At 44.5% G+C, this 25,760-nt stretch overlaps 1 protein-coding gene across 2 annotated transcripts in view; it reads right to left on the bottom strand.

Annotated features, from left to right (window-relative positions):
- Nucleotides 1-25,760, bottom strand: part of ARFGEF2 (ARF guanine nucleotide exchange factor 2) — a 104,962-nt gene that overhangs the window by 45,268 nt on the left and 33,934 nt on the right. For both annotated transcript variants that reach the window (XM_040459809.1, XM_040459810.1), the window contains 15 exons: nucleotides 23,916-23,984; nucleotides 21,632-21,783; nucleotides 18,883-19,013; nucleotides 17,486-17,720; nucleotides 16,742-16,841; nucleotides 15,855-15,994; nucleotides 14,006-14,114; nucleotides 13,175-13,358; nucleotides 10,837-10,948; nucleotides 10,122-10,327; nucleotides 7,246-7,330; nucleotides 6,972-7,143; nucleotides 6,278-6,429; nucleotides 5,098-5,226; nucleotides 3,669-3,827 (listed from right to left, as the gene is read on the bottom strand). In XM_040459809.1, the coding sequence (XP_040315743.1) occupies nucleotides 3,669-3,827; nucleotides 5,098-5,226; nucleotides 6,278-6,429; nucleotides 6,972-7,143; nucleotides 7,246-7,330; nucleotides 10,122-10,327; nucleotides 10,837-10,948; nucleotides 13,175-13,358; nucleotides 14,006-14,114; nucleotides 15,855-15,994; nucleotides 16,742-16,841; nucleotides 17,486-17,720; nucleotides 18,883-19,013; nucleotides 21,632-21,783; nucleotides 23,916-23,984 (2,135 nt within the window). The remainder of the gene's footprint in view (nucleotides 1-3,668; nucleotides 3,828-5,097; nucleotides 5,227-6,277; nucleotides 6,430-6,971; nucleotides 7,144-7,245; nucleotides 7,331-10,121; nucleotides 10,328-10,836; nucleotides 10,949-13,174; nucleotides 13,359-14,005; nucleotides 14,115-15,854; nucleotides 15,995-16,741; nucleotides 16,842-17,485; nucleotides 17,721-18,882; nucleotides 19,014-21,631; nucleotides 21,784-23,915; nucleotides 23,985-25,760) is intronic.

Here is a 25,760-nt window from a genome sequence, read left to right as displayed (position 1 = left end):
GCAATCTTAGTCATTAAAGAGTTCTTTGAAACACACAGCTTTTCAGGTGAGAATAAAATCTGAGGGTCTTAGGGTGGTTTCCCTACTCATGGTTAGGCAACCGTTGAGTGTGGGCCTGGAAGACAGACTTCGCTATTTTTTTTTCAAACTATTAAAAAGGAAAAGAGAAAATGACCAAAAGAAAAGCTGGTACAATGGAGTTATGCCATATGGATGTTTAATGAACTCCTCAGACACATAAAACACTAGTCTCCCTGCTGCTCCATTAACTTGACATGGCTCGTCGTGAGCCTTTGTACCTGCTGTTCCTTATTCCTAGAATATGTGCCTTACGCTCTTCCCTATGGCTCACTTCCACCTCAGACACGTGTGTCCCTCAGAGACCTCCTTTAACTGCCCTGAGATCACACACCCTCGCCACCACCATCCCCTGGTAACACTTTTTTTTTCCCTTAGCACTTACCACGTTTTGGCGTTTTGCCATATATTTGCTTGTTCTGTGCCTTAAGTCCCAACAGGGCACCGACTGTTTTGCTCACTGCTGAATCCCCAGCACTTAAAATAGCTGATTATTGTTTGGCTGGCTGGCTGACTGAGAACATGCCCCAGAATAGGGGTGCGGCGGGAAGAAAGGCTGCACCTTTCCAGCCCTATGGGGTGGTTCTGGGGCTGAGAGGTCATCCCTGCACACAAGCCCTCTCAACTGAAACTTATCTGAAGAAACAGAAATTGGTCTCAACTTCCACCAGAGGAAAAACTGGTTCCAAGAAACTGATTGTGGGACAGCGTGGAGATCTCCAGGTAAAGCCTTCCCAAGGGATTTTCACGGGAATTTGTGACTAAAGCTGAGTACTGCCTTTCGTGTTGACTTTATCATCCAATGTCAGAGTATGGGAGTCCATTACACCATGGAGCGCTTCTGTTATTACTTATACACTGCCTTCCAGCTGACTGAGAAAGGTACTTAATTCTACCAGAAAGAGCTATCCTCTGATTGCTCCATATACAATACTATTAAATTATTACCAGTAAACTATGAATTCCCTCCCTTTTCCAGAAGCTGAGGATGGCCAGAGTCTTGAGTATGTCAACAACCTGTGGCTGAGGGATTCTTGGTTCCAAGTCTGATTTCTCAAGGTTTCTGATCATCACATAGGTGGTAATTCATTTTCACATTTCCAGGTGTTGCTACAGACTTGGCAACCAGCGGGAACCCCACATAGATCATGCCTCCCAGGTTAAAAAAGGTTCTATGAAACAAAGTGGCTACTTATTGACTCATCAGACGTTATGACTCCTCAGAAGACAGGAAATTATTTCTTAAAAAATAGGGGCGGCTGGATGGCTCAGTCGGGTTAAGTGTCCGACTTCAGCTCAGGTCATAATCGCACGGCTTGTGAGTTCAAACCCCACGTCAGGCTCTGTGTTGACAGCTTGGAGCCTGGAGCTGCTTCAGATTCTGTGTCTCCCTCTCGCTCTCTGCCCCTCCCCCGCTCATGCTCTGTCTCTGTCTCTCTCAAAAATAAATAAACTTAAAAAAAAAATACACACAAACAAAAAAACCAGGGCTCCTGGCTGGCTCAGTCCCCAATCTTGGGGTCATGAGTTCGAACCCCACACTGGGCATAGAGATAAAACAAAACAAAACCCAAACCAACCCAGCCCTCTCCACCCCCACCCCATGCAACTTCATCTTTTCTAATACAGAAAACTCCAGGATTGTGACAGAGAAAGGAAAGGCTGGGTGGAAGAGGACGAAGGTATGTGTCATGATAAGGGGGAGGAGGACAGCTAACACCTCCTGAGCCCTTACCACCTGCCAAACGCAGTTCTGATCCCTTTCGCGCCATGACCTCCCTTCTCCTCATGGCACCCCACAGAGGTACGGCCTGGGGACTGAGGGACTTGCAGGCCACACACAGGCAGGCAGCGCCCCCCCCCCGCCCCGCCCGACGGAGGGGGGGGGGGGGGGGGGGGGGGGAGGTAGGGGACTAGGGGCCCTTCCCCCTTAAGGACTCCGTGGGGCAGGAGGCAGCAATCTTCCCTCTAGGTGCCCACAGTCCCTGCAACTCTGCACTCTCTCACCTCCACTTTTTCACAATTTTCTCTTTAAAGCAAGAAGCAATATACACAAATGGTAGAGAAATCAGGTAATGTAACTTAAGGGAAAAAAGCAGAAAATAAAATGCCCACCTAATTCTATCACTGAGGATGTTAACGTTTTTCTGTATCTGTTCAAACCTCATTCTCGGGGCGCCTGGGTGGCGCAGTCGGTTAAGCGTCCGACTTCAGCCAGGTCACGATCTCGTGGTCCGTGAGTTCGAGCCCCGCGTCAGGCTCTGGGCTGATGGCTCGGAGCCTGGAGCCTGTTTCCGATTCTGTGTCTCCCTCTCTCTCTGCCCCTCCCCCGTTCATGCTCTGTCTCTCTCTGTCCCAAAAATAAATAAAAAACGGAGAAAAAAAAAAAATCAAACCTCATTCTCTATGTACGTTTAAAATGAATTTTTACTTCATATGCTGTGACCACCTTTCCATGACACAAAATAATTTTTATTTTTTTCTCTAAAGCCTTTTTAGAGACAGAGCATGAGCGGGGGAGGGGCAGAGAGAGAGGGAGACACAGAATCCGAAACAGGGTCCTGAGCTGACAGCACAGAGCCCGACGTGGGGCTCGAACCCACGAACTGCGAGATCATGACCTGAGCCGAAGTCGGACACTCAACCGACTGAGCCACCCAGGCACCCCTAAAGTCTTTTTTAAGACTCCATTCATTATTTTCCTTGTCATTTATTTGTTGAAGAGCCTGGTCATTCAGTCGGGGGGTTTTTCATCTCCTATAGTTGATGGACATGATCTCATTTACACATGCCTCTGGCCCCTAGATTTCCCGTGAACTGGCAGTACAGGCTTGGACTGACTAGGTTTGCAGGTGGGGGCAGAAGCATTTCGTGGGTGGTACTGTGTGCTTCCATCAAGGAGCACGTATGTCTGGCTGTCCCTCCCTTCAGCAACATTATTTCAAATGGCCTCATGACACTCTAAGGAATGGCGTACCACACTTTTGTTCTATTTTCTTTTAAAGAGCAATGTCTCATTGCTGGGACATCCAGGCTGTTTCTCATACAATCTTTTTCCTATGACAACTAAAATTTCAATGAATGACCTTTCAAACACATGTCTGTACCCACAAATAATTATCTTTAGGTGAGCACCTTAGAATGTTATTTAAGGAAAAACGTAAACCCACCGGCAATCTCCTTAGTGGCTTACTGTAAATGTTGACCTTTCTTTTCAGATCAGCCTCCCAGCTTTTTCTAAATCTATTCACTGGCATTAGGAGCTTCCAGGAGGCGCATAAGGGCTGGGGAAGCAGCACTCGGGTGGGAGGAAAGCCACTGCAACACAGGTGTGCTTGTGCAACATGAACTGCGGGGGCGTGGGAACCCCATGACGGGGTGCATGTGAACCCACCTGCCGTCTGCAGCCACACAGGCTGACTCTCAGATATGTGACATATTTGAAAGATAAGGGAAAACCCAGAGTTAAAGTCAGGCTTCACTGTAGTTCCAAAAATGCAACTGACCAAAGACAGATAGACAATGAATGAAAGGAATGCTGGGAGTCATCCTAAGAAAAGGCATTTACCAAGCTTTCAAAGGAAACACACCTCATGCCAGGAATTCCCAAGGTAGTTGCCATCGGTGTGTGCCACCGTAATAAGCGTCTTTATGGTGTCGATGTTTTTCTGCTTCATTTCTGTGATGCTGGAGCTGGCCGTCAGCAGGGAGAAGCGAGCAAGAGCCTGAACATAGGCGTCTCGCTCCAGCTGTAACGGAAGCCCAAACAAGAGACAACGCTCAGATTCCACCCTTAGCGTGACCGTTTTCATCAACTGGACTGTGTACTGGGCTTCTGACACCTTCTGTATACATATCGCCTAACAGACTTCACGCACATTATCAGGCCAGTTATTCGGTGCTGGCGTCCTCCTGCTCCCAGAATATCCCTGCACACCTCATGGCTGAGAGCCAGCTCTCTCCGTTGCAGCTGACCTCGGACTTAAGTTCCAGGTTCTATTCCCTCTGGAGGGAGTGGGAGAGGAATCTGTTGAATGTTAAGATCGTCACATACACTCAGGGCGCCTGGGTGGCTCGGCTGATTAAGCATCCAACCTCGGCTCAGGTCATAATCTCATGGTTCGTGAGTTCAAGCCCCATGTCAGGCTCTCTGCTGTCAACACAGAGCCCGCTTTGGATCCTCTGTGCCCCCTCTCTCCCTGCCCCTCCCCCTGCTCTCTCTCTCAAAAATGAGTTTTTTAAATAGACATTAAAAAAATGTTTAAAAATGTTGAAATGTTTACACTGTAACATCTGCAGTAGTATCTGCAACAATCTTGCAAGGTAGGCCTATTTTCTCAACTCTGCAAATGAGGAAATCGAGTGTCTTACAGAGAAGTTAGCTGGGCCAAGGTCACATGGTTAGAGAAGTAGCACAGCTGGGTTCTGAAACCCAGACCGAGGTCAAAGCCTGTGGTCTTGGTACAGCAGAAAATGTCTAACTGTAAAGTAAGCAGGAATAGATTTGAGTTTTTCAAAATAAATGGGTACAAATTCTTATTTAAGAAGTAATGCATGGAACTGACGATTTCCTAATTTCCTAGCAGTTTGAGAATCTTATTCTGTTCAGTTGCTTGCGTTTTTCAAGATTCAAAGGTTTACAGACACATTCATTTTGCAGTAAATTATTAGTCTCTCCCAGAGAAGACCTAGATATGAAGGAAATTATAATAAAAACGGATCTTAAAAGGAAAAGTAATATTTTAAGCACTAGGGCACACAAATTAGTCAGACGGATAGGAAGTCTGTTTTGTCAAGCCCTGTCAAGTAGCTTGAAACCCACCCACCCCTAAAGAATCTCCAATTCTTCCCGCAGAGGAGACTGTTGTCAGCACAAATCTGTGGGTTTCCTCTCAGCAGGCATGAGTAAGGAGCTTGCTGAGAATTTCTGGCTCGGTGGAAATGTCTGGTAGCTTCTAAGTTTTGCCAAATCCAAAGGCACACAGCCCACCAGGATCGCTGGAGCTTTGTTAAACTCACCTGCATTCCAAAGATGCAGGCAATCCGGACTGCACACCGGATGCCCTCCAAGCACAGGGAGGCCACTTCTGTGTCGTCACAGTTCTGCAGTCCGATGCTATAGGCGGCCAGCAGTGGTGTCCACACCAGCTAAATTAAGGGAGCAAGGTTTCAAATGCTACAACTGTAGCATGGCAACAGCCGTTGGAGACCACACTGCCACTTATGAGCACAGGCAGGATGCCAGAGTCATCACTATTTTGCTTTCAGCCATTTCCATTCACAATATAAAATAGTTCCTCCTGATCTGTGGTCAAAGGTATCACAACAGCACTACAGATATGCTCTTTACTAGACGTGTGGTTCAAAAGGAAGGAAGATAAATACGTAGCTGGAGTAACTGTGCTCGTGACAGACATCATTAATCAACTGGAGGGCCCACTCCCTCCTGAGTCTATTCAGGGCACGAGAATCCTTCATTCACAGTGCAGCAGGCAGCCATTGCCAATCAGAGGCTGGCATGCAAAATAAAACCTATAAGTCACTTATATTCTATAAACTTAGTTTACTGAAAGTTTCCTAGTTCAAATTATTTAGACTTTATTTTTCCTCCAATTTTGTTGTGAATTCCCTGGAAATAAAGCTTCACAAAAATCTAAGAGGATATTGATAGTTACTATAAAAATATCTTAGAGAAAAATTATGTGCTATGTATGTAAAACATGTATCTTTTCTAGACATCTTAAAAATAGAAGGACTTCAGGACATTATTCTTTACTTCCAGCTAATTTCATCTGGTAAACTAACCCTGAGGCCACTGAGGTGAGATGTTAAAATGATCTCTTTTGCCTGAATAATTATTCATTCATTCAATACCCCCGCAGCTCTAACAACAACCCTGTATTTGTCCCCATTTTACAGATGATGAGACGCTGAGTAACCCGAACCAGGTCACAGAGCTATGAAGTGGCAAACCAGCCATTCCCGACACAGAGCCCGTGCCTGTGGCCAGTGCTGGTGCATCCCCGGCATCATAAGGGCTTCTGGGAAGGACTCACTTTAGTTCCCATTTAGACAGAAGCACCCAGACTTGGCCTTTCCTCTCCTCAACCTCTTCACCATCACAGGGTGGCTGGTTAGCTTCTAGCTGGTCACCTCCAGAATCAGGCTGAGCCGGGTCCTCACTTCCCAGTATACTCACCTTGAACATTGGCCGGACGTGGTCCAAGTGGGTGGCACTTGTGAACGGGGCTTTGGCATGGCTCACGGCCTCCATCAGGGCCTTGGCTGTTCTAGCCATTTGCTCCATCTCCAGATTGTACAGCAGCCGTCGCTGTTTTTCACTAGCTACGCCTACAAAGAAATAGGGGAGTGTGACACCCACGGACAGCTTGCCATGTCCCCCTGACCACTTCCATGAGCATGTTCGGAATATTACCACCTTACTGAAGGAGGAAATGAGGCAAGGAGAGGCCTAGTACCTCGGCCAGTAAGTAGTAGAGGTGGGACCTGAGCCCAGCCAGCGTGGCTCTACAGCCGGTGCTCTAAACCCCTACACTGGGCTGAAACTGATCGTGCCGTGGGCCTTACCTAACAGAATCCTCACCAACGTTGGCACAATCACCAGTGGCATTAAAGCAGTTTCAGGGAACATTTTGTGGGGGTAATTTGGCTCTCAGATCACTCATTGAAATTCTTTCTTGTAGCTAATCACCAATTTAGCAAGAAGATGGTTATAATTATGAAAAGACTCAACATAATCACAATAACTAATTTAAACACATTTGCTATTCAGATGTCTAGATACACAAATTAGATTTATTATCAAGGGACTTAATCATGCACTCCAATACACTCGAAATTTAGAATAAAAATAATTTGCCATTAGACCTTACTCTGCTTAGTTGATTTGGTTGCGATCGTATGCTCTTTTGTTTCTTTCATTGCAATTTTCTTGCCTTCTATTTCTTCATATATACTTGAGAGGTATTCTTCCGGTAGGTCTTTACTATCATTGATACCCCGATTCATTTTAATATACTGTTCTTTTGTCATTTTATTTTTTACCTGAAATTAAAAAAAATAAAAAACAATTTAGAAACCATCCAGTGGTCCAAATAAAGCTCCTTATTTAGCTGCTGCAATATATAAATCACTAAAATATTTTACCTGAGGGCTGTGCAAGTCTGTAGTTAGCATGATAATGGAGTATGCTAGGACATATGCAGTGTCAGCACTAGCAAATAGGGTTTGCCTGGAAGAGAAGGTTCCAGATGTAAGAACATGCACAGAGAGGAGGCGAATGGAGACATACTGCACTGAAAGCGGGCTGACCGTTCCACGTGATGGCAAACTAGTCAAAAGCATTCATCCTTTCATCGTCACTGAATAACAATTACTGATGACCCTGAGTGTAGAAAAAGCTAATCAAGAAACCATGTCAAGCTTTAGATTTCTTTGCATAACACAGTTTTAAGTAAAGTTTTAAAGGCCTAGGGATCAGGGTGTGGGAAGCAAGACACCCAGAGCACAAAATGCAAGGAGACCCTCACTCCAACCATGAGCGTGAGGCCCCCTTCTAGTCTGCACCTTTGTGCCTCACTTGCCTCACCCTGGTCCTGTTCCTGAGAGCATCTACTTTGTGCTGGGCACTGGGTGTAAAGAGGACAAGAACCGCTGTTCAGGGACACCTGGCCGGCTCAGTCAGGGGAGTGTGCGACTCTTGATCTCGGGGTCATAAGTTTAATAAGCCCCATGTTGGGGGCACCTGGGTGCTTCAGTCGGTGGAGCATCTGACTTCAGTTCAGGTCATGATCTCACAGCTCATGGGTTCAAGCCCTGCGTCAGGCTCTGTGCTGACAGCTCAGAGCCTGGAGCCTGCTTCGGGGTCGGCCCGTCTCTCTCTCTCTGCCCCTCCCCCGCTCATATTCTCCCTCTCTCTCAAAGTAAATAAACATTAAAAAAAAAAAGGTAGGGGCGCCTGGGTGGCGCAGTCGGTTAAGCGTCCGACTTCAGCCAGGTCACGATCTCGCGGTCCGTGAGTTCGAGCCCCGCATCAGGCTCTGGGCTGATGGCTCAGAGCCTGGAGCCTGTTTCCGATTCTGTGTCTCCCTCTCTCTCTGCCCCTCCCCCGTTCATGCTCTGTCTCTCTCTGTCCCAAAAATAAATAAAACGTTGGAAAAAAAAATTAAAAAAAAAAAAAAGGTAAATAAATACAAATGAAAATAAAAAAATAAGCCCCAAGTTGGGTGTAGAGATTACTTAAATAAAATCTTAAAAAAACAGCTGTTCAGTTATTGTTTATAGCTTACATTCCCCACTGTAATACTGAACAGCAGACATTTGAAGAAAAATACATTGTTCTAAATAATAAGCTGAAGTCTGACTGTTTTTTTGCCCAAGGCAAGAGAAGAAAGGCAAAAACTGGTGGATGCATAGCCTCAAAAACATGTGAGGCTGAAGCTACAAAACTGGTCTGTGTCCACATCGCCCCCAAAAGGAAAGGGAGACACTCTGAAGAACATAACGAAAAGACCGATTCCAAAATAAAATTCAATTGGGTCACATGTTTACCAATGAAGAGAAACAGATCAAGGCATGAGGCTCACACAGGAGACTATGTTCAAAGGAAACAAAATCTCCTTATGCCTTTGTAGCAAATTCTAACGTCCACTTGGTTAAAATGACCAGGTGCTGCCTTTATTGTCCGTGTCTCAGAGGGAACAGCCGGCTGTGCACCTGGAGCATCAGGACCAATTAATATGAAAACCAAGTTGACCTGAGGCAAAACTGTTCTCGAAATGTCTCCACTGAACAATCTCCATATCATGTTCAAGTACATTCAGAAATTCTGCACTTCGTGCCCACTGGGAGCAGCATGAGCTTTTGAGTTAGACAATTCATATTCAATCCTATTCCGCTACTTGATGGCCGATTAGCTTTTGGTCAGGTTGCTCAATCTCCCAGAGCCTCAGTTTTCTCGTCTATAAAACGGAGACCTACTCACAGGATTACCATTAATTATGAAAAACCCATGGCATGACAGACATATAAGAAATATTTAATAAAGGTTAGCCCTCTTTTTAATTTCCACTTCTACAAAAAAAACATGAACTACCCACCAAAAGAGGCCCTAAGATGAAATCATGTATTTAAGGCAGGTTTTATTAGTTATATAGCCATTTCTGTAACCTGCTCATTAGTTAAGTAACCAAAGAAAAACCAAAATCCTTGAGATCTACTCTGTATGTTAAATCGGGGAGCTGTTTTTTGGTTTTTTTTTTACAGTACTTTTTTGTTTTTTATTTTAGAGAGAAAGAGAGAAAGCAAGCAGGGGAGAGGGGGAGAGGGATTGAGAGAGAGAGACAGAATGAATCCCAAGCAGGTTCCGTGCTCAGCATGGAGCCCCATGTGGGGCTTGATCCCATGACCCTGCGATCATGAGCCAAGTCAAAATCAAGAGTCAAATGTTTCACTGAGCCACCCAGCACCCCAAGGAGCTGTTGTTAATTAGGGAAGAGATGCCCAAGGACCTCCCTCCAACTCATAAAATTACTCTTATCACAATTAATAGCACGGATTCTAGGAGCACCTGGGTGGCTCAGGCAGTTAAGCGTCTGGCTCTTGATTTCGGCTCAGCTCATGATCTCACGGTTTTGGGGTTTGATCCCTGCATCCAAGGGCCGGGCTTGACAGTGCAGAGCCCACCTGGGATTCTCTCTCTGCCCCCCCCCCCCCCGCCCAAATAAATAAACATAAAAATAAAAAAATAAAAAAAAACCAGTATGGGCTCCAGCTGTGTGAACGTGGGCAAGTTACTTAAGCCTCTCCAGTCCTCTCCTTGTCTGTAGAAAGGGGACACAGACAGAAGCTGTGAGGTCTTACATAAAATAATCCCTCAGCACAATGCCTGGTACATGGTAACAGAAACTTCAGTTGCCTAGCACAGATTTAGAAAGATTAAACTCAAGTCCTAACCAATCGAAGACTAGTGCTCTGAGGCAGGCAAAAAGGTGATGTGGAAGGGACTTAGACACAGTGCTCACCCCTGGTTGCACTCTATGTATCTTGCTGCAAACTTCTCCATCAATCGATCAATCTTCTGGGCTTCCCCAGGTAGGCGGAAACCTTCCAGAAATGTCCGCAGGGCTGAGACAAACTCCTTTTCACAGAAGTCAAGTTGGTCCACGTAGGCATACATCACTTCCTTGTTGAACCTCGTGCTCTCTCCCAGAAAATCACCTACTTGGGTCTGAAACATATGCACCCACTCACATCTAGAAACTGTCATACGTGAACCCACAGTAAGGCACACTTCACGCAGCGGAGAAGGCAGAACACCCTGCTCTCAACACCCAGAACAGGCTGGCCCACTAGAAAAGCTGGGCGACTCCGAGCCTGCCCACCCGCCCAACCGGTCCGGGCTCAGGCTCTCCTGCCGTGGACGAAGCAGGAGGAGGCAGCACGAGAGACTTAAAGATGGGAACACGATGAGACATACTCAGGAGGGAGGTTAGCTGCAGATGAGCAGCCAGAAGTCTCCGGCAGTCAAAGGACACTTCTAGTTCTGACGCTGTTCCACCAAGAACACAACTACCTCTTGGGAGCTTTTTGCAACGCTGGAGCAAGTAGGACTGCTGTCAGCAGGGGTGTGGACAAAAGCCACTGCACTCAGGGTCAGTCACACTGTAGGTTAAAGCCGGAAGGGTCTCAGAATCACCTGATAAAACCTACACGCAAGTGCCCCACCCTGAGGCTTACAGAATCAAGGCGCTCCTCCTGGTGCAGGAATTGGGCAATATCTTCGACGGACGTTCCCAGCATGCCCTGCTCCTGAAGGAACTGGATCCCTCTCTTGGGTTTCTTGTTGAAACTGTTTCGAGAAGAGATAGGACATGGGTTACTTATTTCAACGTCTGGAGAACAGAAAAAGCTGGCATCTGGGCCATGAACAAGTCATGTTTATGAGCTTAGGAAGGTCGTGTGTGTCCTGGCAGCTTCTCCAAATTCTGCCTTTAATTTCTGACCTAGCTGTAGTAGAGTCTGATGACTGTCACCCAACATCAGTTCTCCTCTTCTCCCACATGAATAGAACTCAAGGATGTTTAGCCGGGCACACGACTACCTGAAATAAAAACTACATTTTCCTGCCTCCCTCAAAGTATGGCCATGTGATAAAGTTCTGGCCTGTGACTTAAGAGCAGAAGTGGTGTGGGTACTTTCAGGAAGGAGCCTTAAACAAAGCTGGCTTGGCTGGGAGGTATATTCTTTTTGCCCTTTCTTCTTTGTTCCCTAGGATATATGTGACGGCTGGTGCTCCAGCAGTCACCTTAAGCCATGAGGTAACACGGAAGGTGAAAACTGTGTTAAGGATGGTGAAGCAGAAAAAGTAAAAGAGCCTGGATCTCTGATATCCCTAAGAGCCAATATAAGAGCCCTAGACTGTCCATGTTGGGATTTCCTTTACCAGTGCTTAAGTACTGTTTGTATTTCCTGTTAAAGGTAGGCATACTTAACTATGTATAAATTCAACTCACTATTTACCAGGCCTTGCACTGGAGAAGGCTACTCACGTGTCAGCACGGACTGGGGCAAAGGCTACAAGGGAAGGACATGGATAGTGTGCAAGCAAGAGCAGCTTGGGACCTGTGCAGACAGGTGGCTCCAGAAGGCCTCCTTGAGGAAGAGAGGTTTTGCCAAGTCTGAAGGAGGAAAAAGACCCACGAGTATTCCAAGCAGAGGGCATGATGGTGAAAAGAGCTTGAGGTATTCGAGGGACTGAAGTGTATCTTACGACGTGGATACTGGCAGGAGGATGAGGTCAGTGAGGGGGACCCAGAGGTGGGATCAGGCTGTGATGAGGAGAGAGACACCTGGAATGATTGTAGGCAGGGGAGTGGTATGACCTGATTTAAGTTTTTAAAAGATTAGCTCCGGGAGAACAGACTGGGGAGATGCCAGTCTGGGGAGAGCGGAAATAAGACCAACACTTCAATTAATAAGTGAGTATTCTAACATCAACTTTTTTTTTTTTTTAATATTTATTTACTTTTGAGAGAGAAAGAGAGACAGAGTGTGAGTGGATGAGGGGCAGAGAGGGAGGGGGACACAGAATCCAAAGCAGGCTCCAGGCATTGAACTGACAGCACAGAGCCCAACATGGGGCTCGAACTCATGAACGGCGAGATCGTGACCTGAGCCGAAGTCAGATGCTTAACTGACTGACCCACCCAGGTGCTCAACTGTTTTTTTTTTTAATGTTTTATTTTTGAGACAGAGAGAGAGCAAGTGAGCATGAGCAAGGGAGGGGCAAAGACAGAGGGGGACAAGGATCTGAAGTGGGCTCTGTGCTGACAGCAGAGGGCCTGATGCAGGGCTCAAACTCACAAACTGTGAGATCATGAGCCGAACTTGGACACTCAACTGACTGAGCCATCCAGGCACCCCTAACATCAACTTTTAAAACAAACTGAATTTACTAAGTTAACCAATCATTCAAAATTTGGACAGGATGTAAAACTATGCTTATATATTTTTGTGTGTGAAAGACTGGAAAGAAATACATTAAAATTACCAATGATTGTGATAATGATGATGTGCTTATATGGGAGAATGTCCTTCTTTTTCACAGATGTAGGGCTGAGGTATTATGATGGGTGCAAATTACTTTCAAATGGCTCAGAAAAAAAGATACATAGATAACCCTAACAGGGTAACATTAATTCTTCTGTGTGTTGAAATTTTTCATAAGATATAGTTGGAAAATAGTTATCAACAGTGATTTCCTCTACATGATAATTTCATGAATGATTAAACATTCCTGTGTTGTACTTCTATTTTCTGAATTGGTTTAACTTCTTTCATTAGGAAAAATAAAAATAAAAAGACCAGGCATCAGTTACACAAAGCTATTCAATTTCAGTCTCGATGTCCCTCTCCATCTCCCACTCACTCCCTCTGCCTGGCTCAGTCGGGCTCAGCTGCAAGTGCCAGCACTGCCCTTTTGTGATAGGCATTCCCCTTGTGGACTCAGTCCCAGGGGGGATGTGGCTTTGTCAGAGGCCCCAAGAGATTCGGCTGGAGTAGCAGCCATACTCACAGCTCGATGCCGTGTTCAATAATCTCCTTTTGTTGCTTGATGACCTCAAACTGCTCCGGATCATCTTGGACAGCCATCTGGGTCCCTGAGGACACTGTGGACTCCATGGATGTCACACTGCTCCGTCTGGCTATGTCAAGGCCTTTCCCGTCCCCCATTTCCTGATCTGTGGGCCTCTCCTGACCTGACATAAAAGCAAAGGAAACCAAATAAGCAGATGGGATACAGACACACCTGAGCTCAGATGGGGCTCTGTGGTTTCCTTTCCCAGATCTGTAACAATAAAGCTTGTACTGGAAGAATCACAAGCATGAAAACTTGATTATTACTCAGATACTTAAAAACTTACTTTTTTGTCGAACTTGATAAGCTAATTCTAAAAAGTACAGAAACTGTCAAGACACTTGAAGAGCAGTGGCTAGGAAGAGCTGCCCTAACAGGTACAAACTCACTAAGAACTCAAGGCATCTGAAAAGGCTGGTATTGGCACAAGAACAGACAAATCCATGGAACAGAATAGAAAATTCAGGAACAGGCTTCCTTCTGCAGGGAAATGCGTGTATCATAAAGGTGGTGCTTCAAGGTGGTGAGGGAAGAGAGACTACTAAAAATATGTCAGAACAACTGTCTCTCCATTTCGGAAAATGACATTAGAGCACAACTCACACTATTCCCCCCAAATTCCAGATGGATTAAAAAGCAGAAGCTTTCAGGTAGTCCGAAAACTACAGAGTTTTGCTAATTCTGAGACAGCGACACAAACACAGCTTTCCCCAACAGTCGGAAGCAGCCTATTGTGAATGGAGGTGGCGGTGCAAAGTGCTCTCTCACCGAGGCTGGTCTGGTGGTTGGGATTGACATACAGGTCTTTGCTCCATTCCACCATGCACTTGAGAATGGACACGAGGCACTCCAAACCTTTCTTCCTCAGACTGAGCTCCTAAAGGTCAGAAGGGACATAGCACAGAGGCTTAACAGACAAATTGAGTGCAGACATCTACAGGGCTCTTAGGGAATCCTGCGAGGATACAAGATAATCACGGACATTCGGTGCTATTAACCACAGAACCCAAGGAAAAGTTAACAGGTGACGTAAGTATTAAGGGCTCATTGCAAAACCCCTGAAACTCTCTACCGCTGTTCATCACAACACCCTAGCAGCAAAAATGTGAGATGTATGCTTTCCAAAAATGAGCAGTGTTATCTGCCTTTTTTTTTTTTTTAAAGTAAACTCTACACCCGATTAGGGGTTTGGACTCACAACCCCCAGATCAAGAGTCATACGCTCAAGGGTGCCTGGGTGGCTTAGCTGGTTGGGCATCTGACTCTTGATTTCTACTCAGGTCATGGTCCCAGGGTCATGGGATCGAGCACCGTGTTGGGCTTCACACTGAGCATGGAGTCTGCTCAAGATTTTTTTCTCTTTCTCTCTCTACCCCTCTCCCCTGCTTGTGTGTGTGAGCTCTTAAAAGAAAATGAATCTTAAAAAACAAAACAAAACAGTTGCACACTCTACCTACTGAGGCAGCCAGGTACACCAAGTGTGATCTGAATTTTTAAAAGGAAGCCATTCACTGTTTATATAATTAAAAAAAAACACTTAACACTTTTCCTTTTTAAAAAACCAACAGGGGGGCGCCTGGGTGGCGCAGTCGGTTAAGCGTCCAACTTCAGCCAGGTCACGATCTCGCGGTCCATGGGTTCGAGCCCCGTGTCAGGCTCTGGGCTGATGGCTCAGAGCCTGGAGCCTGTTTCCGATTCTGTGTCTCCCTCTCTCTCTGCCTCTCCCCCGTTCATGCTCTGTCTCTCTCTGTCCCACAAATAAATAAAAACGTTGAAAAAAAAATTAAAAAAAAAAACAAAACCAACAGGGTCTTAACCAGTGACTGCCCTCCCTCCTGAAAAAAAGAAAAGAATTTTACATCATCCAGCAAATGAGTGATTCTGGACGTATTCTTACTCCTCAGACATTCACAAATGCATTCCATTTTAAGGTTTACTCTACAAGTAAATAAAAATACTGTTTGTTTTTAAGTAGCATTCCTTAAAAAATCGAATGTGAATCACAGATAACCTAAAGAAATACAACTAGTTTAAGACTCAAAACAGCATCTAAGGTGGCACAGCTCTCTCTGCAAGTCTAATGACAGCTATGGACTTTCTACGGAAAATGCCCATACACCAGAATTGTACCCATAATTCCAGGCAGCGCACAGACCTTCTGACCAGTTCCCTCAGAGACCTTAGGTTAAGATCCTGTTCTCTGTGTAGGCACACTAACGAGGCAATCTGATAAGAGGCAATGTCCTTTGCCTTACTGGAGCCTGGGATCCTGTTTTCATTCAATCTTTGGAACGGTGATTAAGTGTGAACTCACTTCCTACAGTTCTAGGCTCAAATGTCACCCTGGAGGGACTACCCTCATGACCCCATTAAAAGTGGCAATACCCTCACTTCTAGGACTCCTTTATCCCCACTTTATTTTTCTCTACAGCTTATTTCTTCATTGTCTGCTAGTAAGTGTCATGACCACAGCAACTGTGCATGCTCATGGGAGTGTCCTTTCACCACTGTATTCCAGCACCACGGACAGCGCCTGCCTGGCACAAGGTCCTGCTCCATAAATGTTTACTGAAACAAACGCACATTAAGTAGAAATGGGTGTTCTCAGTGTCCTTACCTGCAGAGGTGTCATTCCCAGCTCATGTCCACTTCTTCCCTGAGCGATTTTGGATAAATCGTTTACGAGGCGCTCAAAAATGTTAGCAGCATTTAAATCACAGTCGTAGTTGACGTAAATATCTACAACACACTGGGCATCTTGGAAAATAACACACAGATATTAGAAATTCTGATCAAACACACACAGCAGTTACATTTTCTTATCACATGAGATTCCTTTTATAAAAATGCTTCCCTGTAAATTACGGACTCGGGTGGACACACCTCCCTCAGGAAAAGTGTGTCAGACGTACTAGAAGTCGGGAGGCCCGCTTTCCAGGCCTGCCTCAGCACCGACTGAAATCTCAGGCATCCCATTCCACCTCTCCAAGGCTCACTCTCCTCAAAAGAAGTAATGATTGCCTGATCCACCTCTTAAAGTTATGTAACTAATGAAATCATGCTTGATGACAGACAAGAGGGGGCTTGATTGATAGCCCCACAACTGTGCATTCATAAGGTAAATCCAAATTTACCTTAGCATCCAACCAGGGGTTAGCAGCACCAACACCTTGGGTCCTGTGACTAACAAACTGTTCAGTTTGTAGGTAGAGTGACCAAGTCTCCTAGTTTGGCAGGATGATGGGGTTTCCCACGATGTGGGACTTTCTGTGCTAAGACCACAAAGTGCCAGGCAAACCGGATTGAGCTGGTCATCCTCTAAGGGAGAGTGGGGCAGGACTAGACAGTACGTTAGCAGTAGCCTTTAAGGTAAGGATTTCCCAGCACTGCATTAAAACTGTAACAGCATAAAGTAAAGGGCTCAATCTGGATTCTGGAAAATCAAAGCTTCAGAAGCATTTCTGGGTAAGTCAATGGATGAGCACACCCTCAGGGTGAAAATACCTGCACAGATCCTTGTCAGAGTCTGAATGACCATCCACCTGTGCTCAAAAGAACTTGTTGATGTTTCTAAAATGTTCAGGAAAATCTCTTTGAAAAAGACCTACATGGCATGGAGACAAAGGAGGACACCAATTAATCCAGTTTAAATTAGGGCTCAAAAACCCCAAAGGCTTTAGGGGATAGGCAGAGCGAAGCAGCCTGGGCAGAAGTAGCAGAGCAATGCACACTCGCACTGCTGAGGCGCACTGGAGCCCCGGCCTCCCGTGGGAACGGCTAGTGGGGTGGGGTGGGCCCACAGTGACCTGGAGAACATGGGCCCCACTGGAAACAGGACCAGCTGCTCCTGAGCAACGAGTGAGAGGAGCTGCCAGGCACAGTTATGTGCACTAAGTTCTGATTTTGAGAGAAACCAGAAATCTGCATTTTCACGTAAAATCTGACTTCTCGATTTGCCAACTATTTCAGGTTATTTCAAACAATTTATAGGCTAAACAAACATGTTCAGGGGACTGAGTCCAGCATACAGACCATTTGATTTAAACTTCTGGTTAAAATGAAACGCACGCAAGATTCTGGGGCAAGGACTTTTAGGAAAAAGTACTCTCTTGCTCATTCAAAAAGTCCTTCTTTGGGGTGCCGGCAAGTAGACTGTGTAACTCTAGTTCCTGGAGACTGTGTCACCAGGGGTTAACTGAGTGTAAGCGTCACCATCATTAAAAAAAAAAGTCACTTCAGAGCCCATACCTCTATCTGCATTTTCAAGTGCATTTTAAAGTTTGAGAGAAGAGTAAGAAAAATGGCGAGAGAGAGCTCAAAGACATCAGGCACTGAAGAGACGCCGTTTTTGGACAACGCCACACAGAGATACTGCTTGATCGCGTTGATGAACATCTCGTGAGTCCTGAAGACGGGGCCCGCGTTCTGCAGCACGGACAGGAGCAGCTGCAGGGAGACCACCTTGGAGCGCAGCTCGTGAGATCTGGGACAGAAAGTGAGAAACGGTGACGGCGCTACAAGATTTCCATTTCAAGAAGCATGTTTCTTGACAAGGCTTTGCTTCTCTACCAGTGGGTAGCGTTTTCTGAGAGCCAGTGAGTTAAGGATTGTCACCTGCACCTCAATGCCAAGAGAGTGAGGGCAGATGGCATGAGGTGGGCCCTCCCAGAGGACTGTGAGAACAGGAACTGCCAACTCCTGCTTTTTTTCTCTCCCTGCCAAAAATAGGGAATACAGTGTAAACTGGGGAGCAAAATAAGTGTAAACTGACTCCAGAAAGCTGGCTCTACAGCTAACCTAATAGAATCAATTACTTTACATTATACATGTGAAACTAAATGTGTGTCCTGCTCCATGTTTATGGACAATGCAAACAGGGCTCTTTATCCACCTGTCTCCTGCTCCCCACCACCACCCACAGGGCTGCAGAGAAAGGGAAATTTTCCTGAATCATCTCCTTAATGGTCATCGTGTCTCAACAGAAAAGCTGAAGATTATTATTGGCAACTAATAATAACAGTGACTATAAAACTCATAAAGTGCAGGGCCCTTGCACTCAGGATGCGATTACATCATCTCATGTAATTGATCCTGCAAGGCAATTTTCCACATTCCCATTTTTTTCAGATGAGGTTCAGTAATTCATATGGCTGTGGAGTTGGTCTCAAGCGAGCTAGGAGGGAATGCAGCTTTCTGGCTCCAAAGGGCTATCATCCTTGCAGTAACTTGTTCACTACAAAGAATGTTTTGGCTTCTCTGGGTTGAATCTGAGTCTTAAATCTGTACTCAGGGAAGCAGAGGTTTCCAATGAGGGCAGGGAAGTGAGGTTTGTACACATCCTGCCTCTGCCCACCCCGCACTAGATTAAATTCATTAGTTAGGAAACAGAGGGGGCACATTCAATATAATGACTATTTTTCACACACAAACCAAGGAAAGCAACACCAGGCAAAATCTTGGTTGGTGTGGGCACAGAGACAACACATTATGAAAGGGCTGTCGGGACACCAGGAATGTGGAAAGCTGTAAATTCCTGCATTTGCAGCAACCATGGGAGAAGGCACTGAGATTTTTTTGGAACCCCCAAGATCCTCCTGGGTTATCTGGGTTATGTTATACACAGTCAAGAACTGCTGTCCGCTTACTTTGGATCTGGGGGGCCTTCACCAAGGGGCTTCATGGACAGCTTGCAAAGGGAGCGAAACACCAGGAAGGCGTCCTTCTGGAGAATGTGAGAGAACCTAGCGGCCACCTGATGTCCCTGTGCATCTGATTCCTGAGATTAGAAACAAATAAGAGAAAAATCAAACCGTCAAAGCCAAATAAGAACTCTTCTCAAAAATAAGAAATATAATTATCTCATGGAAATCAAAATTTTTTTATTTATTCAATGGGGGAACTGAGGAATGTGGGGAAGGGGACAATATGTCAAAATAGGAGCGATAGGGGAGTCATTATAGCAATTCTAAAACCTTGTTCCTTGTCCTTTAAAAAGTGGGTATGGATGACTTAATGATAAATGAGCAAACATAAAACCATTAAAAATCTAAGACAAATACAGTTGACCCTTGAACAACACGGGTTTGAACTGCACAGATCCACTTATCTGCAGATTTTTTTCGATAAATACAGTACTGTGAATGTATTTTTTCTTCCTTATGATTTTGTTTTCTCTAGTCTATTGTTAGGAATATAGTATATAATACATATATATGAAATATGTGTTAATCAACTGTTTATGCTATGGGTAAGACTTCCAGTCAACAGGTTAGTAGTAGTTAAGTTTTGGGGGAGTGAAAAGTCATATGCAGATTCTCGGCTGCCTGCCCCTAGCCCCGGCATTATTTAAGGGTCATGTGTATAAGTAATTCTATTAGCTTGGATAGCAGTATTTCTAAGAACGCTATTGCAGGGTAATAGGGGAAAATGACAGGCATCTTAAAATATACTTCTTTAACTAAAAAGACTATATTTAAAAATTAAAAAAGTATTTGTAACATACAACAAAGATTAATACACTCAACATACAAAAAGTTGTTACAATTCATTAAGGAAATACAGAAACCTTCCACCGAAATGAAAAGCAGGCAAAAAAAACATGAACAAGCAATTTACCAAGAAATGCAAATGACAGATTCACCTAAATAATCTTACTACTGATTATTAAGGCAGGATCTTTCTCCCAACAGACTAGCAAAATTCTGAATGAATTCTATTGCCCGGTTTTAATGAGGGAATGGGGAAATGAGCACTGATAGCCTACAGGTGGGCAGAAATTTGAGCATTACCTTCCCAGCAGGCTAATGTGATGTTAAGGAACAAAAGCCTTAAAGCTTCCAACTCGTGACCCAGCAATATCACTTGTAGGAATTTATCCTAAAGAAAGAATTAAGGACGTGCACAAGATTTATCTATAAGGATGTTCATTATAGAACCATTTCCTGTGATAAAACTGAAATGACATAAAAACCTAATGGGGAATTGGTAAAATAGATTATGGTAATCTATATGACAGAATTTTACATGACCACTTAAAAAATTTGTTAGGTCTATACGTACTCATGTGGAAAGATGTCCATAAAACAGTGCTGAGTGAACAAAGTAAGTCACGGCCTGGTATACAAGGCATGTGTCCTCATACAGATTTAAGTACATCCCTGTTAGTGCATCCTTTCTTAATGGAAATGACATAACCCCATGGGGACTGCAATAGACTGAATGCTTATGCCTCCCACCCCCATTCATAAACTGATATCTAATCACCAAAATGATGGTATTTGAGGGTGGGGACTTTGGGAGGTGATTATATCGAGAGGGTGGAGTCCTCATGAATGGGATTAGTGTCCTTATTAAAGAGGCCCAGAAAGCTCTGTAAGCTCAGTAAGACGACAGCCATTAGTAAATCAGGAAATGGGCCCTCACCAGACACCAAAACTGCTGGTACCTTGATCTTGGACTTCCTAGCCTCCAAAACTGTGAGAAGTAAATTTTTATTGCTTATAAACCACCCAATCTATGCTATTCTGTTATGGCAGTCCAAACAGACTAAGACTGGGACAGGTATTGGTACTTGGTGGAAGGATGGGGGGCGGGTTGAAAAAAATCTTATTCTTTTTATGTATAAAGCACAGACACACACATAATACATAAACAGATATCCAGTCTATCAGTGGCTTTAAAATTCATGAAAGGGGGTGGTAAGTCAGAAAAAGGAATATATAAAAAGGCTTGGGGGTGCTAATAATGCAAAAGGTTGAGAAACACTAGTAAAAAGGTAAAGGCAGTGGGTTCAGGTGGGATGTTAACATCATATCTCTCCCTGTTTTGAATGCTTACATACAGCATTTTCAAGAGAACAACAAAGCTATTAAAGAAAAATAATATGGCAGACAGATCTAGGAGTCTGAAAGATGTTCGTAACACACATTAAGTTTCAAAAGTAGGTTACAAAACAGCATGTATCTTGTGTGATTACATCTAACTGAAAAAAAAATATGAGAAGGGGAGAAAAATCTAGAAGGATGTAAGTAAAATGTTGCCAAGTGTTATCTCTAGGTTAGGGGATTATAGATGACTTTTACTTCCCTATGTTTCCTCCTCGGTATTTTCTTATTCTTCTGTAATGAATGTATATTAAAGGAGAAGAAAAAGGGCAGGAAATCTAAGTTTTTACAAGTCTGAACAACCAGCGTTAACAACAATGTCCTATACAACCAACAGTAACACATTCCGAGAATGGAACCTACTAATACAAAGCGTATCAGGCCAGGACTGTGTGACTAGCTGAACAGGGGTTGCTGGTTTTCACTCGCTTCTTCTGCTAGAGATTTAAATCTGCATCTTCTAAAAAAGGAAACTTCGAGACGCATCTGTATGGGAGGATCACCAGCATACCAGATTATCCGCTGATGACAAGGACTGCCTGTCGTCCGCTATCCCGTTGGTCTGTGAATCTTCATCAGCTGCTGGGGGCACAGCACACTCCTGGCACTCCATTTCACCTGGGACCCTCTCAGGTTCTGTCAGACGGTGCTTTTGTGCTGCTTCTTAAAACACACGTGCAGAAGTCATCACCAAATTAGTACTTGGTCTAAAAGGCGGCCTGGCCCCAGGAAGAAGTTATTCACATGATTTGCCAGCTCCTGCTTTTTCCCTTTTCCCTTCGCACTACCTTAAGAACTGACACAATACCGAAAAAGGTTGGCCAAAGCAGTGCTTAGACTTTACATGTGTCCATTATCCACAGTCCCATTCCCTGGAGGTTTCATTCATACCACAGTCCGTGTCAGTGGTGTCTCTAGAATTGAGCAATACAGCAGCCTACCCACCCCTGTCCACTTCTGGAAAAGGTTAGAAGCAGCTAAAACTGCAAAGCACAGATTTTTGTTTTTAAAGGGGCTACTAATACAGGTGTTAAAGAAGAGCCATGTAAATAATAAAAAGAATTTGATAGTTATGACAGGAGACCTTAGTCATGGAGTGGAGGGAGAGGGGGACCCCCCAAAAAAAAAAAAAAAAAAAAGACCTGAGCTTCCTGGCAGCCATGTGAAAAGGGAAAGATAAAGAATTAAAACTATTCTATTTTACTTTTTTTAATTTTTTTTTTTTAATTTTTTTTTTTAACGTTTATTTATTTTTTTGGGACAGAGAGAGACAGAGCATGAACGGGGAAGGGGCAGAGAGAGAGGGAGACACAGAATCAGAAACAGGCTCCAGGCTCTGAGCCATCAGCCCAGAGCCCGACGCGGGGCTCGAACTCACGGACCGCGAGATCGTGACCTGGCTGAAGTCGGACGCTTAACCGACTGCGCCACCCAGGCGCCCCTACTTTTTTTAATTTTTAAATGTTTATTCATTTATTGAAATAGAGACAGAGCATGAGTGGGGGAGGGGCAGAGAGAGAGAGGGAGACACAGAATCCGAAGCAGGCTCCAGGCCCTGAATTATAAGCACAGAGCCGATGCGGGGCTCAAACCCACAAACCATGAGATCATGACCTGAGCTGAAGTTGGATGCTCAACCAACTGAGCCAACCAGGCACCCCAAAACTATTTTATTTTAAAGACATTTCTACCAGAGTGTACATTTTTATGTTCTATTAATTTAATTCTACATTACATAAATAATGAATTCTATGAATACAGATTGGTGGTAACCTAAATTAACAAAAGGACAGGGCTTAGAGCAGTATATCAAACTTCTTTGACCATGACCCTCAGCAAGAAATGCATTTTAATGGCTTGCCTGGGTGGCTCAGTTGGTCAAGTGTCTGACTTCAGCTTGGGTCATGAGCTCAAGGTTCTTGGGCCCAAGCCCTGCGTCTGACTCCACGCTGGCAGTGCCGAGCTTTCTTCGGATTCTCTTTCTCCCTCTCTCTGTTCCTCCCTCCAACACGTATGTGTGTGCGTGTGTGTGTGCATGTGGGCTCTCTCTCTCAAGGTAAAAAAAAAAAAAAAAAAAAAAAGACCCAGTACACGTGTGCATATAATAACTGAAGCACGTTTCATGAAACAGTGCTTAACATTACCATCGTGATGTATTCAGTTTCTGTTCTATTTTCATTTTATTCTCTCTCCTTTAAGAAAGGCTGATTGTAACCCCTGCTAAATTAATGATTTCTCAATCCACTAATGGTTTACTGCCCCTGGAACCAAGTGTTCAACACATACGCACTGACGTAAGATTTGGGGCAAAAACAAAGAAAAAACTCATCCAACAGTCATTCTGAGCTATACAAGTTTAATTCCACCAAAACCACACCATAAAACGGAGAGCGCTATGAGTGAAGACTAACAAAACAAAGGTTCCCTGTGCATCTGATACCCACTGACGTGATACATCAATGGTTGGCCATGAACATTCAGCAGCACCTCAGGACTCCCAGCCACTCCTGGGGAAAGCTGGATATATATGGGAGTGGCTTTCTGTCTTTCGTGTGGAGCGCCCAATTCTAGCACCGTCAGACTCTGCTTTCTGAACTCTGAACCTGGCCCTATTGAGAATAAAATTAATCACTAAAAAGAAGTAATTTCTGAGTTCCACATGAAAGATGGGCAGATACAGGCAGACTCAGTTTCCATGACTTCACCGAGGGTGGGCACTCCACCACTAAAATTATCTGCCCAAGGACTTTTTTGGAGGAGTGTGTAGGAAGAAAGGCTGGGCTCTTGGTTCTTACCTTTAACAGCAGATGTGACCACATCTTCTAAGATCTCCTTGACCACCTCCTGGGCTCCGTCATCAGTCCCTACACACACCCAGAGACATAAACAAATACATATGGGTATTTCCAGGGAAAGCAAAGGAAGGGGCAGAAGGTCACATCTCAAAAGGCAAAGGGGTCACACGAGTCCTCTCCAAAGCCAAATCGGATTATGCCAACAAAAAACAAGTCCTGTGCAATCTGGAAACTCTCAGGCAGTGTCTGCCATGACTTTGAGTTTCCTTTTGTGGATCTCTGTTCCTTCTTAAGTCACAGCTATGCGGTCAAGGGCCCTCTCCACCACCCCAGAGTTTGAGGCAGGAGCCGCATCTCATCCAGCTATGCTGCTCAGCAGAACAAAAGACAGGGCTTTCTCTTGTGCTTTCACATCCAGTACCCCAGGGCCTTGGGAAGTGACATGCCCCCTGCTGCCTCTACTCCCCCACACTCTGACCCCAGAACTCAGCATGAGACTTCTAATGTGGTGAGGATTTAGTAAATTTTAAGTAAAATTATTCTGTACACTGTTAATACTTAAGCAAAGAGCTTCAGCACCGATTGTTCTAAAACTAGTTTTGGGAGAACTAGTAAACAGTTCTGGACTTGACTTTTAGTCTTCTCAAACATCACACTGCCTTCTCAAACATCACACTGACCAAAACTTAACAGAGCTAAAATACCCCTTTAAATTCTTCCTCAATGAGGACTTTCAATCAAGCCCTTATTTTTATGAGTTCTGTGCTTGGCCCAAAAGGTCCTAGAGAACAGCACAATGTATTTTCATTTCCACTGAGCACCTGACCCACCCAAACTATTTATTTGCTCCCCCTCCCCGACCACACACACATGCCCCAAGCTTTTCGGAGGTACGACTGACGAATGAAACTACATAATAAGTATGTAAATGGCTAAGTAAACCTCTGGAAAACGTTGATGTTGTGTACCCTTTTCTTAGAGGGCAAAAAAGAACTTGAATGAAAGCAAGTCCAGAGCCGCAGTGACAATCTCCTGTACCCACGTCTTCATCTAAACAAGGTGAGTTAGACTAGCTCCGCATGTGACATACTTCAGGCATTATTGTACCACCTTTGCCATTTTCACACATCACTCGTATCAGTATGTTACACGTGTACATTTAACAGTGCTCTTTACATTAACTCACCTTAAACAAGAATATTCACAAAACCGCAGGTTTCATGCACTAGTTATATTTTCTGAATGCATGTTAAAATAAATGTGTAACTATTAAAATAAAAACTGTTTACGCATGAGCCACCTAAAATCACCTCATCTACATGTGACCAAGATGTTTCCAAGTTCCTTCCCAGTTCCAACATTCTCTGATGCTATATGTGCTGCTCCCCGCCACCCCCACCACAACCAAGCTTCACTGAGGTATAAGCGACGATTAAGACTTGTATATACTTGGGGCACCTGGGTGGCTCAGTTGGTTAAGCATTCAACTTCTGCTCAGGTCACGATCTCGTGGTTTGGGCGTTCGAGCCCTACGTCAGGCTCTGTGCTGACAGCTCAGAGCCTGGAGCCTGCTTCGGATTCTGTGTCTCCCTGTCTCTCTGCCCCTCCCCTGCTCACACTCAGTCTCTTTCCTTCTCAAAAATAAACATTAAAAAAAAAAAACAAACCCAAACCTTGTATATACTTAAGGTATACAACTTATGATTTGATATACATATACATTGTGAAATAATCACTACAGTCAAGCTAATTAACGCATCTATCACCTCACACAGTTACCATTTTCTTCCTTTTCTGTGTGTGGTGAAAACACGTAGACCTACACTCAGCAAATTTCAAGTATAC

Source organism: Herpailurus yagouaroundi, unplaced genomic scaffold, assembly GCF_014898765.1.
Source record: "Herpailurus yagouaroundi ecotype Mexico unplaced genomic scaffold, PumYag 246, whole genome shotgun sequence".
Classification (NCBI taxonomy): domain Eukaryota; kingdom Metazoa; phylum Chordata; class Mammalia; order Carnivora; family Felidae; genus Herpailurus; species Herpailurus yagouaroundi.
The sequence above is the reverse complement of the archived record's forward strand: the minus strand, read 5'-3'. Positions and strand labels throughout refer to the sequence as shown.